The sequence below is a fragment of the Amyelois transitella genome, chromosome 28 (assembly GCF_032362555.1).
Source record: "Amyelois transitella isolate CPQ chromosome 28, ilAmyTran1.1, whole genome shotgun sequence".
NCBI lineage: Eukaryota > Metazoa > Arthropoda > Insecta > Lepidoptera > Pyralidae > Amyelois > Amyelois transitella.
This window is the reverse complement of record NC_083531.1, coordinates 4,666,884-4,684,595: the sequence shown is the minus strand read 5'-3', so window position 1 is coordinate 4,684,595 and position 17,712 is coordinate 4,666,884. Positions and strand designations below refer to the sequence as shown.

The window sequence follows — 17,712 nt, the reverse complement described above, 5'->3', positions numbered from 1 at the left end:
CGAAGTGAGCAAGACTTAGTTTGCCGCTTTGCGGGCGGTCCTTTAGTTAGTTCTAATAGAGATATATTTAGTATCGGCTGTGCAACCGTGCGAAGCCGGGGCGGGTCGCTAGTATGTATATAAAATTGTTACAGACCGATGTCTGTACTTGGTAGATATACATACGTATAGTCACATCTATTTATCTCGCTCTGCGCCAACGCCAATCTCCTGTTTGGTTTCCTTCCACCCAAAGATTAACTGGAAGAGATTGCATTAGCGATAAGTCCGCCTTTGTACCATCTCTATCTGTTATGTATGTTTTACTCTTATGGTGCAGTAAAGAGTTTTGTCTATATCCCTTGCGGGGTAGACGGAGCCGGCAGTCATGAAGAGACTGATCGGCCATGTGTAGGTGTTTGATACCTAGATATTGGCATACTTACATTAATATGGGGATCTAAAGATACATACATACATATGATCACGTCCATACCCCTTGTGGGGAAGACAGAGCCAACGGTCTCGAGAACACCGATAGGCCACGTTCAGCTGTTCGACTTAATGATACGATTGAGATTTAAATAGAGACAAGTTGGTAGCCCAAGAAGAATTCCAAGTTTATAAGTCTATCCCTTAGTCGCCTTCTACGACATCCATGTGAAAGAGATAGAGTGGTACAATGCTTTTTTCTATTGGTGGCGGGAACCACACGGCGCACATCACGCGAAAACTATTCTCAATTGGAAATATGTTTTAATGTTTTTAAAAGTACTGAAACGATTTTAATGATATTTGGCACAGAGACAGACGAAACATTCAAGAATAAGTAACATTTTCTTGAAATTCCCACGTGCTCGAAACACCGCGCAATAGTTAGTAACTTATTTATTAACTTGAGAACCTGTCACTAATTCAAACTTAATTCTATCATCAAGCCAAAAGGTTGAACATGGCCTATCAGTCTTTTCAAGACTATTAGCTCTGCCTACCCCGCAAGGGATAAAGACGTGACTATATGTATGTACGTAAAATGCTTTATAAAATCTTAGCTTTTACATCTTATTAACAAACCTTTCCTATCGTGAGCCTGCTGGAAGAAATTTCTCTAGAAATAAGTAGTGCCCTTGTACTGAATTTCTCTTTATTTTAAGTTTCATTCTTATTTTTCTTGATGTACTATTTGGTATTCTTCCACCCAAAGGTTGACTGGAAGAGATTGCATTAGCGATAAGTCCGCCTTCGTACCATCTCTGTCTGTTTTGTATGTTTCACTCTTATGGTGCAATAAAGAGTTTTATCTAATATCTATGAACATAAAAACAATAAATGTTCGTATTGAAATAACTAGTTCTACATTCATTCATGTTTTTTAATGTAGACAATGTGCATTCGTCCATGATTTAGATTTAAGAGATCTATATTTGTATATTGACGTCCGATGAAAATGCTGCAGTGTAGTTTGTTCCGCCGCTTCTTTTTACACATGCGCTTTGGAAGCGGTAGTAGTTATAATTAGATTTAAGTGATGTGACGTCAATAAGTGATACCTTGTATCCAATTTTGAAAATAAATCTTTTCTATTCTATTCATAAATAAATAAACATTTTGATGAAATAAAAGACAGTAATAATATAACAAAATATTTATTCCATACCATTCCAATATTAAAGCAAATATTACACTTACATCCACCATTTTAAATTTAAAAATAAAACGCTATAAAAACTAAAGCATAGATATTTTTTTATATCTGTGGCGGGAAAACTATTTTGACGATATTTCTTTTTATAAATTTATTATATGTATGTAATATAATAAATTTATAAAATACAAATCATAAAAGATTTTTTTAAAGTTAATTAAGCTGAAAGTGGCCTTTCAATCTTTTCAAGACTGTTGGCTCTGTCTACCCCGCTAGGGATATACAATTGAAAAAAAAAATGTAACCAATATTTTTTAATTAAAATAGTTTGTAAACATCCATATAATTCGTTCTAGGAGTTATAATAATTTCTAGTTCTGTATGTTTGTAAACTCTCCAATCTAATACATCATGCCACATCCATTAACATGCATTTACATGCCGTTCTTACGCTGGTACCAACACTGATAAAATGTAAAAATTTAAAACCAAATAACGCTATTGTGAGAAAAAAATATATACTTTGTGACCATCAATTTGAGACGCCTTCTACCCCGTGAGGAGTAGAGAAGTGTCAATTCATCCATTATCATATGATAGTATTTGTTTATAAATAACTGAACCGATCTGAATGAAATTTCGCCTTCATTTAGTGTGAAGTACGGAGGACATATGATACACTAGCTGTGCCCGCGACTGCGTCCGCGTGGAATAGTTATTTTGGGCATCATTGAAGACCTCAAGAATGAATAATAAAAAAAGATGAATAATTTTCCCCGTTTTCTTCACATATTCCATTATTTCTTTGCTCCTTATAGTTGCAGCGTGATGTTATATAGCCCGAAGCCTTTCTCGAAAAATGGTCTATTCAACGCAAAATTTTTCAAAGCGAACCAGTTGTTCCTGATATTAGCGCGTTCAAACAAACAAACAAACTCTTCAGCTTTATAATATTAGTATAGATTTCACGCGGACGATACTAAGTATCAAAATATATCAGTTAATTTAAATGCCATATAAAATAATTGCTTTATACCCTTTAGTCTTAACACAACCTAATTAATTTATAAAAAAAATATCCTTAACATAATACACCAATAATAAAAGAAAATATTGCTATAAAAATTACAAAATATAACTACAGTCGATTCTTACTAGGTATAAAAAAAAAACAAGTGAACATTAAGCTGAATATTGTCTTCGAATTTTGGTACAATTAGCTCTGTCTACCACGTAAAGGATAGAGACGTGATGTGTGTGTAAAATGTATATAAATAACATTTATCCAATGATATTTACATATATATATATATTACACACATTATTAACGTGGTGGTATATGATTTTTTTATACATTCATACTTAAAATCACGCCTCTTTCCCGGAGGGGTAGGCAGAGACTACCTCTTTCCACTTGCCACGATCTCTGCATACAACCTTCGCTTCATCCACATTTATAACTCTCTTCATGCAAGCTCGGCGGTTTCGGGTTTTTTTATATTTATTTATTTATTTCAACTAACGCACAAAATACAAATGTATAGCACAATTGGCGAACTTAACGCTAGAATTACTTAATCATTATACATACTAACATTGATAACCTATCAATTAGTTCCGATTCCCTAGAAGAGTAATATTAAGAGGTACATTACAACATCTTTCTGATCATGTAATTGAGAATACCGCCGTTTCTGAAGTAGGTCAAGTCTACTTCGGTGTCGAAGCGTGCCTTCACTTGAAATGTTAGGCCTGTGTCCACCTGTAATAGAATTTAAAAATAACATACATGTGGGAATGATAGTAAAACAGTGCGGAATTATATCGTAAATCTTCTTATTTTATTGGACTTCTTAAAAACACATCTTATAACGTCTTACATCGTACCACAGACTCTCTATTCTATGTCTTAATGTTACTAACGTAAAAATAAGAAAGAGGTCAGCTAACAAAAAAAAAGGATTAAAATAAAAATAAAAAAACAAAACTTCTCCCACATACATACATACATACATATAATTACGTTACTATTTGAATCTCAATTCTATCATTAAGCCAAACAGCTGAACGTGGCCTATCAGTGTTTTCAAGACTGTTGGCTCTGTCTACCCGGAACCAATAGAAACAAGAATAGAATCACTTCATGTCTCTGCCATGGATGTCGTAAGAGGCGACCTAAGGGGTAGGCTTGTAAGCTTGGGATTCTTATTTTAGGCGACGGGCGAGCAACCAATAAGTGACAGTTTGCTAGCTTATCGCCTACAAGAAGAATCCCAAGTTTATAAGCCTATCCTTTAGTCGCCTAAAACGACATCCATTGGAAAGAGATGGAGTGGTCCTATTATTTTTTTTACATTGTTGACGAGTGTCTGTTTTCGAACGGTCAAAGCAAGTCTTAATGTACCTACATTACTTTCATTGCTAACCGATGACACCGAAAGGCCACCTTCAGCTGTATGGCTTAGCGACGGAGCTGAGATTCAAATAGTGTAGTAGTACATACATACAGTCACGTCCATATCCCTTGCGGGGTAGACAGAGCTAATAGTTTTGAAAAGAGTGATAGGCCATGTTCAACTTTTTGGCTTGATGATAGAACTGAGATTCAAATAGTGACAGTTCGCTAGTTCATCGCCTACAAGAAGAGTCCCAAGTTTATAAGCATTTACCTTAGTCGCCTTTTACAACATCCATGGGAAAGATACGGTCCTATACTAAAGTTTCGGGTACCACACGGACTATTTCGATTTAAGAGATCCATATTTGTAAATTGATGTCCGGGTGAACGCTGCAGTGTAGTTTGTTCCGCCGCTTCTTCTACAACAAGCGCTTCGGAAGCGGTAGTAGTTATAATTAGATTTTAGTGATGCGACGTCAATGAGCGATACCTTGTATCCAATTTTGAAAATAATTCTATTCCATTCAAATAGTGACATGTTGCTAGCCCATCGCCTAAGAGTCCCAAGTTTATAACCCTTTACCTTAGTCGCCTTTTACGACATCCATAGGAAAGATACGGTCCTAAAGTGTCGAAAACTACACGGAAATCTATTCTATTCTAATGGATAATATACAAAAGTGTCGAAAACCACACGGATAATGGAAATACACAATGTATTCTCTCGTTCACATTCTATTCTAAGTTTAATTGATATTGTGAAGTTGACGTTGTTGAAGAAAACGCTGCAGTGCAGTTTGTTACCGCTTCTTCTGCCCCGACGCCTTGGAAGCGGCAGTAAACTCAGTTTTAAGTAATTTATTTGACGTCAACCAATGTTAGCAAACCATACGTTTTGACAATTATTAAGCGATATATAGTATCCTATAGTAATTAATAAAAAAATTGATTTTTTTTTTATTTTGTGTACATAGGTACATGCAGCTGATTAACTGTTTTGATAACTGTTAGGATAATTAATAAAAATTTTGAATTTTGAATTTGAATGGATGGCAACAGCTACTCACCTGGACCTCCAGAATCTGTCCAGGGACTATATCGTTAGGCACGTGTATTGTATACTGTTCAGAGCCAGTTAACCCCAAACTCTCCGCGTTCTGTCCGTCGACAAACTGCAGCGGAATGATCCCCATACCGACCAGGTTCGAACGGTGGATGCGTTCGAATGATTCGGCTATTACCGCTCGAATGCCCTGCGGGGGGAAAATTTAAAGAGTTAATAGCGGGGGGAAAAATAACAGAGTTAATAGCGGGGGGGGGGGGGGGGGGGGGAAATTACAGAGTTAATAGCGGGGAAAATAACAGAGTTAATAGCGGGGGAAAATAACAGAGTTAATAGCGGGGAAATATAAGACAGTTAGTAACGTGGAAAAAATTACAGAGTTAATAGCGGGGGAAAATTACAGAGTTAATAGCGGGGGAAAATTACAGAGTTAATAGCGGGGGGAAAATTACAGAGTTAATAGCGGGGGGAAAATTACAGAGTTAATAGCGGGGGAAAAATTACAGAGTTAATAACGGGGAAAATGACAACAGTAATAACGGGGAAAATGACAACAGTTAATAACGGGGAAAATAACAACAGTTAATAGCGGGGAAAATTCTGAGAATCTTGATAATTAAAGAAACTTTATGATATTCAATAAAGAATTTGAAATTGAAATTGAATCGGCCGACATGTATTTTTCATACCCCTCAGTGATAAGGGTTGTCCACACTTAACATTTTTTATAAACTAGAAATGACTAAAAAAAATATTTATACGGCAAAACAACGTTAAGCGTGACAGCTAGTATACACATAAAAACATAGTATATCTCACCAATAAGTAAGGTCCCTTGGCAGCCCAATCTCTACTCGAACCGGACCCGTAATCCTTACCAACTATAGCAATCAGAGGCACTTGCTCTTGCGCATATCTGTAACAAATAATGTTTGTCTGTTTGTATGTTTGTATTATCTTTATTGCATAGAAATTTACGTAGTAACAAGAAAGTAGTACTTAGTATACATATATACATGTATGTATTATATATCCATAATAGCAACTGACAGATGTCTGTACATACATACATAAAGTCAAAATTTGTCTCCTTTGTGTCAAATTTTGAGTCTCTCTTCTAAGTGTCATTTTGAGTGTCGTCTGTGTCACACTTTAGAGTCTCGCTTGAGTCACTAATGATCTTTTTTATGTCCATGACATTATCTATCAACGTTTTCCACAAAGCGACTCCCTATGACCCTCATCTATGTACAAAACAGTGTCAACAGTGTAATTCTGCCAATTCTCTGACCTCCTGGCTGGGGAAGTACGTGGTGCGCGGCCCGGTGGTGGGGGATAGCTCACTTGGAGATATCACGGACTTTTTGAGTTCTCGTCTCAGTTACGATAAGTCATTTTACATTTGAGCCTCGTCTGAGTAACACTTTTAGAGTCTCGTCTGTCACATTAAGAGTCTCGTCTGTCACATTAAAGAGTCTCATCTGCGTCACAATTTGTCTCCTTTTTGTCACATTTTGAGTCTCTTCTAAGTGTCAACAGTGTAATTGTGCCAATTCTCTCACCTCTCAGCAGCATCGAATATGTCCATGACCTCCTGGCTGGGGAAGTGCGCGGTGCGCGGCCCGGTGGTGGGCGACAGCTTGTTGACGAGCCGGATGTTGGCGAACGTGCCGCGCGACATGATCGCGTTATCTCACTTGGAGATATCGCGGACTTTTTGTGTTCTCGTCTCAGTTACGATTGAAGTAATTTCACATTTGAGCCTCGTCTGAGTGACACTTTTAGAGTCTCGTCTGTCACATTAAGAGTCTCGTCTGTCACATTAAGAGTCTCGTCTGTCACATTAAGAGTCTCGTCTGTCACATTAAGAGTGTCGTCTGTCACATTAAGAGTCTCGTCTGTCACATTAAGAGTCTCGTCTGTCACATTAAGAGTCTCGTCTGTCATATTAAGAGTCTCGTCTGTCACATTAAGTCTCGTCTGTGTCACAATTTGTCTCCTTTGTGTCACATTTTGAGTCTCGTGTGTCACAATTTGTCTCCTTTGTGTCACATTTTGAGTCTCTTCAAAAAAACACTCTACAAAACATTGTCAACAGTGTAATTGTGCCAATTCTCCCTCACCTCTCAGCAGCATCGAAGATGTCCATGACCTCCTGGCTGGGGAAGTGCGTGGTGCGCGGCCCGGTGGTGGGCGACAGCTTGTTGACGAGCCGGATGTTGGCGAACGTGCCGCGCGACATGATCGCGTCGTTGCCGCGACGGGCGCCGTAGGAGTTGAACTCGCGCGGGGTCAGACTGTAAGGGGGGAGAGTGAGATGAATGGTTTATTGGTAACTCTTTACTGACTAGATATGATATAGTCGGTAAAGAATTACATTTTGACGGCGTAAATGTTTATTTATTTATTTAAATTTTATTGCACAAAATACAAATGTATAGTACTGTTGTGGATGACCAAAAAGGTTGGGTTTTAGAATATTTCTTTATTTTTAATGTCATTATTTTTGAATAGTGTTTTATTGGTGTCTCGTTCTGTCAGCGGAAAATAAAGACCGTATTTTTGCAATCTCTTTATTTTATTTATTCCTGCCGCTATTATGGGGCAAAGAGAGCTGTGGGTCTACTGGCCAAAACGAATCCATATCAGCAGAATTGGGGCACTTAATGCTATGTACCAGTCAACCTCTGACAGAAATTACTATCCCATGCGGACGAAGTCGCGGACGGTCTATAGTCTATATATATGTATGTATGCATGTTACCCCCTAGCGGACAGGTATCTGGCGGCGGGCGAGTTCCTGGCGATGGAGCCGGCTTTCGGATGGATATATCAATCGTTGCCGTTACGATGTTAACATGGGCTATATTAAGTCGATAACTAGCCTGATAGGTATACTAGGTAGTTCAACTAACGTCGCACAGATGGCGTTATATGTATATATATATAGGCTACTTTTTATACGGGACTTCCCGCGGGATTGACAGGCTTCTAATCTATCATATATATGTATGTATGTTACCCCCTAGCGGAGAGATATCTGGAGGCCGGCGAGTTCCTGGCGATGGAGCCGGTCTCCTGATGGATATATCGCGGTGACTTCAATCGTTGTCGTTACGAGGTATACTAAGTAGTTCAACTAACGGCGCACAGATGGCGCTATATAAATATATATATATATAGGCCACCTTTTCTCCGGAACTTTCATCGGGATTGACAGGCTTCTAGTCTATCATATGTATGTATGTATGTTACCCCCTAGCGGACAGATATCTGGCGGCGGGCGAGTTCCTGGCGATGGAGCCGGCCGGCGAGATGTGGTCAGTGGTCACCGAGTCAGCCAGCAGCAGCAGACAGCGGGCGTTCCTCACACTCTTGATAGCTGGTAATTCCTGGTTAAAACAAATAAAAGAAATCAGTTGTGTGTAAAGGTCAAAACATTTTCAGCAGATCGTTAGGAGAGTGTGGAGGGAAAGGTCGGAGTGGGAAGACCTAGACGATCGTGTCTTGATCAGATTAAGGACGTCCTGGTAAAGGGTCAGGCCGAGAGTGCCCGAAACCGCCGAGCTTGCATGAAGAGAGTTATGAATGTGGATGAAGCAAAGGAAGTGTGCAGAGATCGTGGCAAGTGGAGAGAGGTAGTCTCTGCCTATCCCTCCGGGAGAGAGGCGTGATTTTATGTATGTATGTATGTATGTAAAGCCGGTTTACTGAGTGTACTGTCGTAGAATAAGATTCGTTGAAATTTACATACATACATTCATATGATCACGTCTATATCACTTGCGAGGTGGACAGAACCAACAGTCTTGAAAAGACTGATAGGCCACGTTCAGCTATTTGGCTTAGTGATAGAATTGAGATTCAAATAGTGACAGGTTGCTAGCCCATCGCCTAAAAAAGAATCCCAAGTTGGTAAGCCTATCCCTTGGTCGCCTTTTACGACGTCCATGGGAAAGAGATGGAGTGGTCCCATTCTTTTTTTATATTGGTGCCGGGAACCACACGGCACGTCTCTCTCGAAGTAATCTCTGACTACTGTGTAGGCAGAGATTACGTCTTTCCACTTGCCATTATCTCTGCGTACTACTTTCGCTTCATCCACATTCATAACTCTCTTCATGCAAGCTCAGCGGTTTCGGGCACTCTCGACCTGGCCCTTTAGAATAGAATAGATTTATTTTCAAAATCGGATACAAGGTATCACTTATTGACGTCACATCACTTAAATCTAATTATAACTACTGCCCGCTTCCAAAGCGCATGTGTAGAAGAAGCGGCGGAACAAACTACACTGCAGTGCTGCACTACACCACTTCGCCAGGACGTCCTTAATTTAATCATGATATATGATGATATACCAATATATAAACTCTGCGCCAACGCCAATCTCCTGTTTGATTTCCTTCCACCCAAAGGTTGACTGGAAGAGATTGCTTTAGCGATAAGTCCGCCTTTGTACCATCTATATCTGCTTTGTGTTGTTTTGTATGTTTTACTCTTTTGGTGCAATAAAGAGTTTTATCTATCTATTATATGTATGTAGAATGTCCAAAAGATATGCAATAAAGAGTTTTATCTATTTATCTATCTATATCAATACAGGTTAAACTGAATTAAATAATATTTACCTTAGTCATACCGTCGAAGAAAGGTGGCCTCTTGATGTAAGTAGAATTTGGGTCCCAGCCGTAAAGCTTGCCTTGCGGGACAGACAGAGCCTGCCACGAGGGAGATCCCAGCTCGATTTTACCGTATACCTGTTGAGAGACAAATTATATAATAAAGTAGCGACCCGCCCCGGCTTCGCACGGGTGCAAAATTCGGAAAAAAATATACATAAAAACCTTCCTCTTCAATCACTCTACCTGTTACAAAAAACCGCATCAAAATCCGTTGCGTAATTTTAAAGATTTAAGCATACAGACAAACAGACTAAAATAGCGACTTTGTTTTATACTATGTAGTGATATATACGGGACAGATTACACTGATTGAGTTAGCGTCGAAGTAAGTTCGAGACTTGTGTTCCGAGATACCAACTCAACGATACTATAAATTTATAATAAACTAGAGGCCGCCCGCGACTTCGTCCGCATGGAGACCCTATCAATCCCGCGGGAACTCTGGGATAAAAAGTAGCCTATGTGTTATTCTGGGTCTTCAGCTACCTACATACCAAATTTCATGGTAATCGGTTCAGTAGTTTTTGCGTGAAAGAGTAACAAACATTCATACAAACTTTCGCCTTTATAATAGTAGTAGGAATAGATAAACATTCAAGAGCCAAGCCGATCAGAGAAAGTTCTTTTCTCGTCATGCCCTGACCGGGATTCAAACCGAAAGCTACGTGTAAGGTGTAGGTAAGTCATTTGCGGTCATCGATAAGGCATTGGCGGTTCAATATGTTACCGGTACTAAAAGTACTGACTGACTATATTGCCTATGTGAACATGCCAGGCTGACGTACAGTAAAAAGAGATGATTCATTCGTCGATAAAACATTGTCGGTTCAAAATGTTACCGGTACTAAAATTACATGACAATATTACCTCCTTAAACATGCCAGGTATGACTTATCTTATTTTCTGTAGGAATTGTTTGCGAAACAGGTAAGTAACTCCCTTACGGTCGTCGATAAGGCACTTTTTGACGGTTTAAAATGTTACCAGTACCAAAATACACAATGAAATTACCTTCTTAAACATGCCACTACTGACGTACAGTTAAAAAAAAAGCAAATTAATTCGTCAATAAAAAAATCGGTTCAAAATGTTACCGGTACCAAAATTACATGACTATATTACCTCCTTGAACATGCCGGGTATTACATGCTTGTTCTCGACCTCTTGTATTTCAGCTCGCGTCGGCCAGATGTCCCGAAGGAAGACTAAGGAGCCATCGGGACGTGTACCTGTTAAAGAGAAATGAATAATCCATACTATTACTTCGAACTTACTTAGACCTAGACGAACGTATCTTGATCAAATTAAGGACGTCCTGGTAAAGGGTCAGGTCAAAAGTACCCGAAACCGCCGAGCTTGTATGAAGAGAGTTATGAATGTGGATGAAGCGAAGGAAGTATGCAGAGATCGTGGCAAGTGGAAAGATGTAGTCTCTGCCTACCCCTCCGGGAAAGAGGCGTGATTTTATGTATGTATGTACTTCGAACTTACTTCGAGGCTAACTCAATCTGTGTAATTTGTCCCGTATATATTTATTTATTTATTTTATTAATAAAGAGTTTCCCGTGTGGTTCCCGGTACCAATAGAAAAAGCATAGGAGCATTCCGTCTTTTTCCCATGGATGTGGTAAAGACGACTAAGGTATAGGCTTATATAGCTACTCGGGATTCCTCTTTAAGGCGATGGGCTAGCAACCTGTCACAATTGAATCTCAATTCTATCATTAAGCCAAACAGCTGAACGTGGTCTTTCAGAGAGAGGGGGAGGGATAGAGTGAGGGAGATGTTACCCAATGGATGAGTATTCAAGTCAATCTTGTAACTATCGACAGTAAAAACCATCGAAATCTTTCAAGGTCAACTATCGATACTCAGCACAGAGAGTGAGAGAGATAGAGAGAGTGAGAGAGATAGAGAGTGAGATAGAGAGAGTGAGAGAGATAGAGAGAGTGAGAGAGATAGAGAGTGAGATAGAGAGAGTGAGAGGGAGATAGAGAGTGAGATAGAGAGAGTGAGAGGGAGATAGAGAGTGAGAGGGAGATAGAGAGTGAGAGGGAGATAGAGAGTGAGAGAGAGACAGAGAGCGAGTGAGGGAGAGATAGAAGTAGTGAGTGAGGGAGAGATAGAAGTAGTGAGTGAGAGAGAGATAGAAAATGAGAGAGAGATAGAAAATGAGAGAGATAGAGTGAGAGAGAGATAGATAGTGAGAGAGAGAGATAGAGAATGAGCGAGAGAGAGAGATAGAGAGTCAGAGAGATAGTGAGTGAGAGAGATAGAAAATGAGAGAGATAGAGTGAGAGAGAGATAGATAGTGAGAGAGAGAGATAGAGAATGAGCGAGAGAGAGAGATAGAGAGTCAGAGAGATAGTGAGTGAGAGAGATAGAAAATGAGAGAGATAGAGTGAGAGAGAGATAGATAGTGAGAGAGAGAGATAGAGAATGAGCGAGAGAGAGAGATAGAGAGTCAGAGAGATAGTGAGTGAGAGAGATAGAAAATGAGAGAGATAGAGCGTGAGATAGAGTGAGAAAGATAGTGAGTGAGATAGATAAAGAGAGAGATACATTACCCAACGGCTGAGTCTCCAGGTCGATGTGGACAGTGCCCGCCAGCGCGTACGCGATGACCAGCAGCGGCGAGGCGAGGTAGTTGGCGCGCGTGTTGGGGTGGATGCGCCCCTCGAAGTTCCTGTTGCCGGAGAGCACGCCGCAGCAGACCAGCTCGTTCTGGTGATTAAAGAAAATAAACAAACAAACATACAAGCGAACGGATGTTTTGTTATGATAAAATTCGTAGAAATGAAAGTAGAATAAATACTACTTATGTATACAGGGTGACTTTAAAACAACTGCATCCTTTTAAACATAGACAATACCCATGCTTATGAGCCGTTTGAGCCTATTTTTATTTAAATTAAACGTCATCATTTTCACATTTAAAAAACCCTCAAAAACTACGTCACACGCTTTATTAAAGACCAATACTACAAAAAGAATTTAAAACTAAACATAAATGTCTGAAAAATAAATATATTTTTCTAGTATCAAGATCAAGTACAGAGTTGTCGAGATCAGTCTTTTCAAGACAGTTGGCTCTGTCTACCCCGCAAGGGATATAAACGTGACCATATGTATGTATGAATGTATAAATATATATATATATACGGGACAAATAATACAGATAAAGTTAGCCTCGAAGTAAGTTCGAGACTTGTGTTACGAGATACTAACTCAACGATACTATGTTTTATAATAATAAAAATTCTAAACTAAACTTACCTTCACGTCTTTATCCCTTACGGGGTAGACAGAGCCAACCATATATATGTATGTATGTAAATTAAACTCACCTTTTCAATAGTGTTTGCAATGTTATCGTCTATTGGTCCAGAGTTTCCGATGCACGTCATACATCCGTATCCTACGATGTCGAAACCTAATTTCTCCAGATACGGTATCACGCCGGATTCCTGTAAGGGGAATAACATTTATTTATTTATTTAATTAAATTTATTATTGCCGTGTGGTTCCCGGCACCAATAAAAAAAAAAGAATAGGACCGCTCCATCTCGTTCCCATGGATGTCGTAAAAGGCGACTAAGGGATAGGCTTATAAACTTGGGATTCTTCTTTTAGGCGATGGGCTAGCAACCCGTCACTATTTTAATCTCAATGCTATCATTAAGCCAAACAGCCGAATGTGGCCATTCAGACTTTTCAAGATTGTTGGCTCTGTCAACCCCGCAAGGGACATAGACGTGACTATACGTATTATAAAGTCCCCCTATTTACTATATGAATTTACTAGCTGTGCCCGCAACTTCGTTCGTGTGGAATAGTTATTTTGGGCATCATTGAAGCCCTCAAGGATGAATAATATTCCCCCTTTTTTTCACATTTTCTATTATTTCTTCGCTCCTAACAGTTGCAGCGTGATGATGAATAGCCTAAAGGCTTCCTCGATAAATAGTCTACTAAACAAAAAAATAATTTTTCAATTCGAACCAGTAGTTCCTGAGATTAGCGCGTTCAAACAAACAAACAAACTCTTCAGCTTTATAATATTAGTATACATACATATACATATGTACATACATATGGTCACGTCTATATCCCTTGCGGGGCAGACAGAGCCAACAGTCTCAAAAAGACTGATTGGCCACATTCAGCTGTTTGGCTTAATGATAGAATTGAGATTCAAATAGTGACGGGTTGCTAGCCCATCGCCTAAATATCTTTTCAAGACTATTGGCTCTGTCTACCCCGTAAGGGATAAAGACGTGATCATATGTATGTATGTATGTAGTATAGATGTATTAAGTTGGAAATGAGTGTGATTTACCCTCAAATAGTATGTGACGACCCCTGAACCGGGCGACAGCGATGTCTTGATGTACGGCAGAACGCTGAGGCCGTTCTCCACAGCTTTCTTCGCCAGGAGACCTGGAGATGGACATTTGAAATGGCGATGATGAATAAGACATCAATTAAATTCAAGTTAATTCTAAATATATAACTAATGGTCAAAAGCTATATGTGGTATAAAGCTGTATACATATAATATACATACATACATAAAATCACGCCTCTTTCCCGGAGGGGTAGGCAGAGACTACCTCTTTCCACTTGCCACGATCTCTGCATACTTCCTTCGCTTCATCCACATTCATAACTCTCTTCATGCAAGCTCGGCGGTTTCGGGTACTTTTGACCTGACCCTTTACCAGGACGTCCTTAACTTGATCAAGATACGTTCGTCTAGGTCTTCCCACTCCTACCTTTCCCTCCACACTCTCCTTGTTTTTATTAAAATTAAATTAAAGTTAATTCTAAATATATAACTATTGGTCAAAAGTTATATACATATTATATATAAATGGCTATGTCATCGTATATAGTTCATAGCTATATAAAGTATATTTATAATAGCTTAATATAAATTGAAAAGGATATATTGAATCCATAGTCCCTGCCCACACTAATGGGAGACAGTATGTAGGTATAATAGCTATATATAGTATACATAAACGTATATGTGCCGTGTGGTACCCGGCACCAGTACAAAAAAGAATAGGACCACTCCATCTCTTTCCCATGGATTTCGTAAAAGGCGACTAAGGGATAGGCTTATAAACTTGGGATTCTTCCTTTAGGCGATGGGCTAACAACCTGTCACTATTTGAATCTCAATTCTATCATTAAGCCGAACAGCTGAACGTGGCCATTTAGTCTTCAAGACTGTTGGCTCTGTCTACCCCGCATGGGATATAGACGTGACCATATGTATGTACGTCTTGTGAAGACAGATCACAGTGACACGAACTGTTTGTATCATCTTTTCTACCTGTTTTCGCAATAAAGAGATTTGTATTTGTATATGTATGTATGCATTACCCGCTCCCAACATGACGCTAGGGTTGGAAGTGTTGGTGCACGAAGTGATAGCCGCTATGATGACTGAGCCGTGAGTGATCGTGTAAGACCTGCCGTCACTGAACGTATTGTTGGCTCTGTCTACCCCGCATGGGATATAGACGTGACCATATATATGTATATACAGGACAAATTACACAGATAGAGTTAGTCTCGGAGTAAGTTCGAGACTTGTGTTACGAGATACTAACTCAACGATACATTATTTTATAATAAATACTTATATAGATAAACATCCAAGACCCAGGCCAATCAGAGAAAGTTCTTTTCTCATCATGCCCTGACCGGGATTCGCACCCGGGACCTCCGGTGACACAGACAAGCGTACTACCGCTGCGCCACAGAGGCCGTCAAATGTATGTATATATTACCCGCTCCCAACATGACGCTGGGGTTGGAGGTGTTGGTGCACGAAGTGATCGCCGCTATGATGACGGAGCCGTGAGTGATCGTGTAAGACCTGCCGTCGCTGCACGTATTGTTGGCTATGTCTACCCCGCATGGGATATAGACGTGACCATATATATATATATACATACATACATATAGTCACGTCTATATCCCTTACGGGGAAGACAGAGCCAACAGTCCCGAAAAGACTGAATGACCACGATCAGATGCTCGGCTTGACGATGGAATTGAGATCCAAATAGTGACAGATTGCTAGCTCATCGCCTAAAAAAAGGTTCGCAATTTTATAAGCCTATCCCTTAGTCGCTTTTTGCGACATCCATGAGAAAGAGATGGAGTGGTCCTATATCTTTCTGTTTTTGATGCCGGGAACCACACGGCACTTGTATTGTATACACCATATGTATGTATGCATTACCCGCTCCCAACATGACGCTGGGGTTGGAAGTGTTGGTGCACGAAGTGATCGCCGCTATGATGACGGAGCCGTGAGTGATCGTGTAAGACCTGCCGTCACTGAACGTGAAGCTGCCTGACGCGTCGAGTTGTTTTGGTGATAGACCGTATCCTTTGAAACCGACCTGAGAACAAAATACATACATACATACATACATATGGTGAGTTATTAGTATGTACTAATCCTACTACTATTATAAAGGCGAAAGTTTGTATGGATGTTTGTTACTCTTTCACGCAAAAACTACTGAACCGATTACCATGAAATTTGGTATGTAGGTAGCTGAAGACCCAGAATAACACATTGGCTACTTTTTATCCCAGAGTTCCCGCGGGATTGATAGGGTTTCCATGCGGACGAAGTCGCGGGCGGCCTCTAGTACTACATACATTCAAATAGTGATAGTGATTCAATTAGTATCAGTACATACTAATACTAATTGAATCACTATCACTATTTGAATGTATGTATGTACATACATACATACATTGAATCACGTCTATATCCGTTGCTGGGTAGACAGAGTTTACATTGTTGAAAAGAGTGATAAGGCCACGTTCATCTATTTGGCTTACTGATAGAATTGAGATTCAAATAGTGACAGGTTGCTAGCCTGTCGCCTAAAAGAAGAATCCCAAGTATATATAAATATATACGGGACAAATTACACAGATTGAGTTAGCCTCGAAGTAAGTTCGAGACTTGTGTTACGAGATACTAACTCAACGATAACATATTTTATAATAAATACTTATATAGATAAACATCCAAGACCCGGGCCAATCAGAAATAGTTCTTTTTTCATCACGCCCTGGCCGGGATTCGAACCCGGGACTTCCGGTGTCACAGACAAGCGCACTACCGCTGCGCCACAGAGGCCGTCACGCTAATATTATAAATGCGAAAGTTTGTATGTAAGTCAGGATGTCAGTATGGATGTTTGTTACTCTTTCACGCAAAAACCGTGTGGTTCCCGGCACCAATAGAAAAAAGAATAGGACCACTCCGTATCTCTCCCATGGATGTCGTAAAAGGCGACTAAGGGGTAGGCTAATAAACTTGGGACTAGTTCTACATATCTGAGCTTACAATTTTAATGCTCATTAGGGTTTATTCCACTTTGGTCGCCTGGGTGACCGAAATAAACAAGATTTTATAGTACACAAGCTGTGCCCGCGACTTCGTCCGCGTAGAATAGTTATTTTGGGCATCATTGAAGCTCTCAAGGAAGAATAATTGTCCCCTTTTTTTTTTTCACATTGTCCTTTACTTCTTCGCTCCTAAAATTTGCAGCGTGATGTTATATAGCCTTCCTCGATAAATTATCTATTTAACACAAAAAGAATTTTTCAATTCGAACCAGTAGTAACTGAGATTAGCGCGTTCAAACAAACTAACAAATTTTTCAGCTTTATAATATGAGTATAGAAAAGCCATCAATTTGACAATTTATATTTCCTCTTACGACATCCACGGGAAAGAGATGGGAGAAGTCCTATTTTAAAGTGGCTGGAACCACACGGCACATAACATACATACATATAGTCACAGCTACAGCCTTTGCGGAGTAGACAGAGCCAACATATTTAAAATGACTGATAGGCCACGTACAGCTTCATGGCTCAATGATAGAATTGACATTCA

General features: G+C 39.6%; 1 protein-coding gene across 1 annotated transcript in view; it reads right to left on the bottom strand.

Moving 5' to 3' along the window:
- Positions 1-1,609: 1,609 nt before the first annotated feature.
- LOC106137549 (cytoplasmic aconitate hydratase) overlaps positions 1,610-17,712 on the bottom strand; it is a 44,374-nt gene continuing 28,271 nt past the window's right edge. The window contains exons 12-22 of the mRNA XM_060952244.1: positions 16,030-16,192; positions 14,110-14,210; positions 13,118-13,237; positions 12,338-12,494; positions 10,893-10,999; positions 9,717-9,845; positions 8,341-8,477; positions 7,209-7,382; positions 5,905-6,001; positions 5,090-5,275; positions 1,610-3,386 (exon numbers count right to left, since the gene is read on the bottom strand). Coding sequence (XP_060808227.1) covers positions 3,276-3,386; positions 5,090-5,275; positions 5,905-6,001; positions 7,209-7,382; positions 8,341-8,477; positions 9,717-9,845; positions 10,893-10,999; positions 12,338-12,494; positions 13,118-13,237; positions 14,110-14,210; positions 16,030-16,192 — 1,482 coding nt within the window. The 3' untranslated portion in view covers positions 1,610-3,275. The remainder of the gene's footprint in view (positions 3,387-5,089; positions 5,276-5,904; positions 6,002-7,208; positions 7,383-8,340; positions 8,478-9,716; positions 9,846-10,892; positions 11,000-12,337; positions 12,495-13,117; positions 13,238-14,109; positions 14,211-16,029; positions 16,193-17,712) is intronic.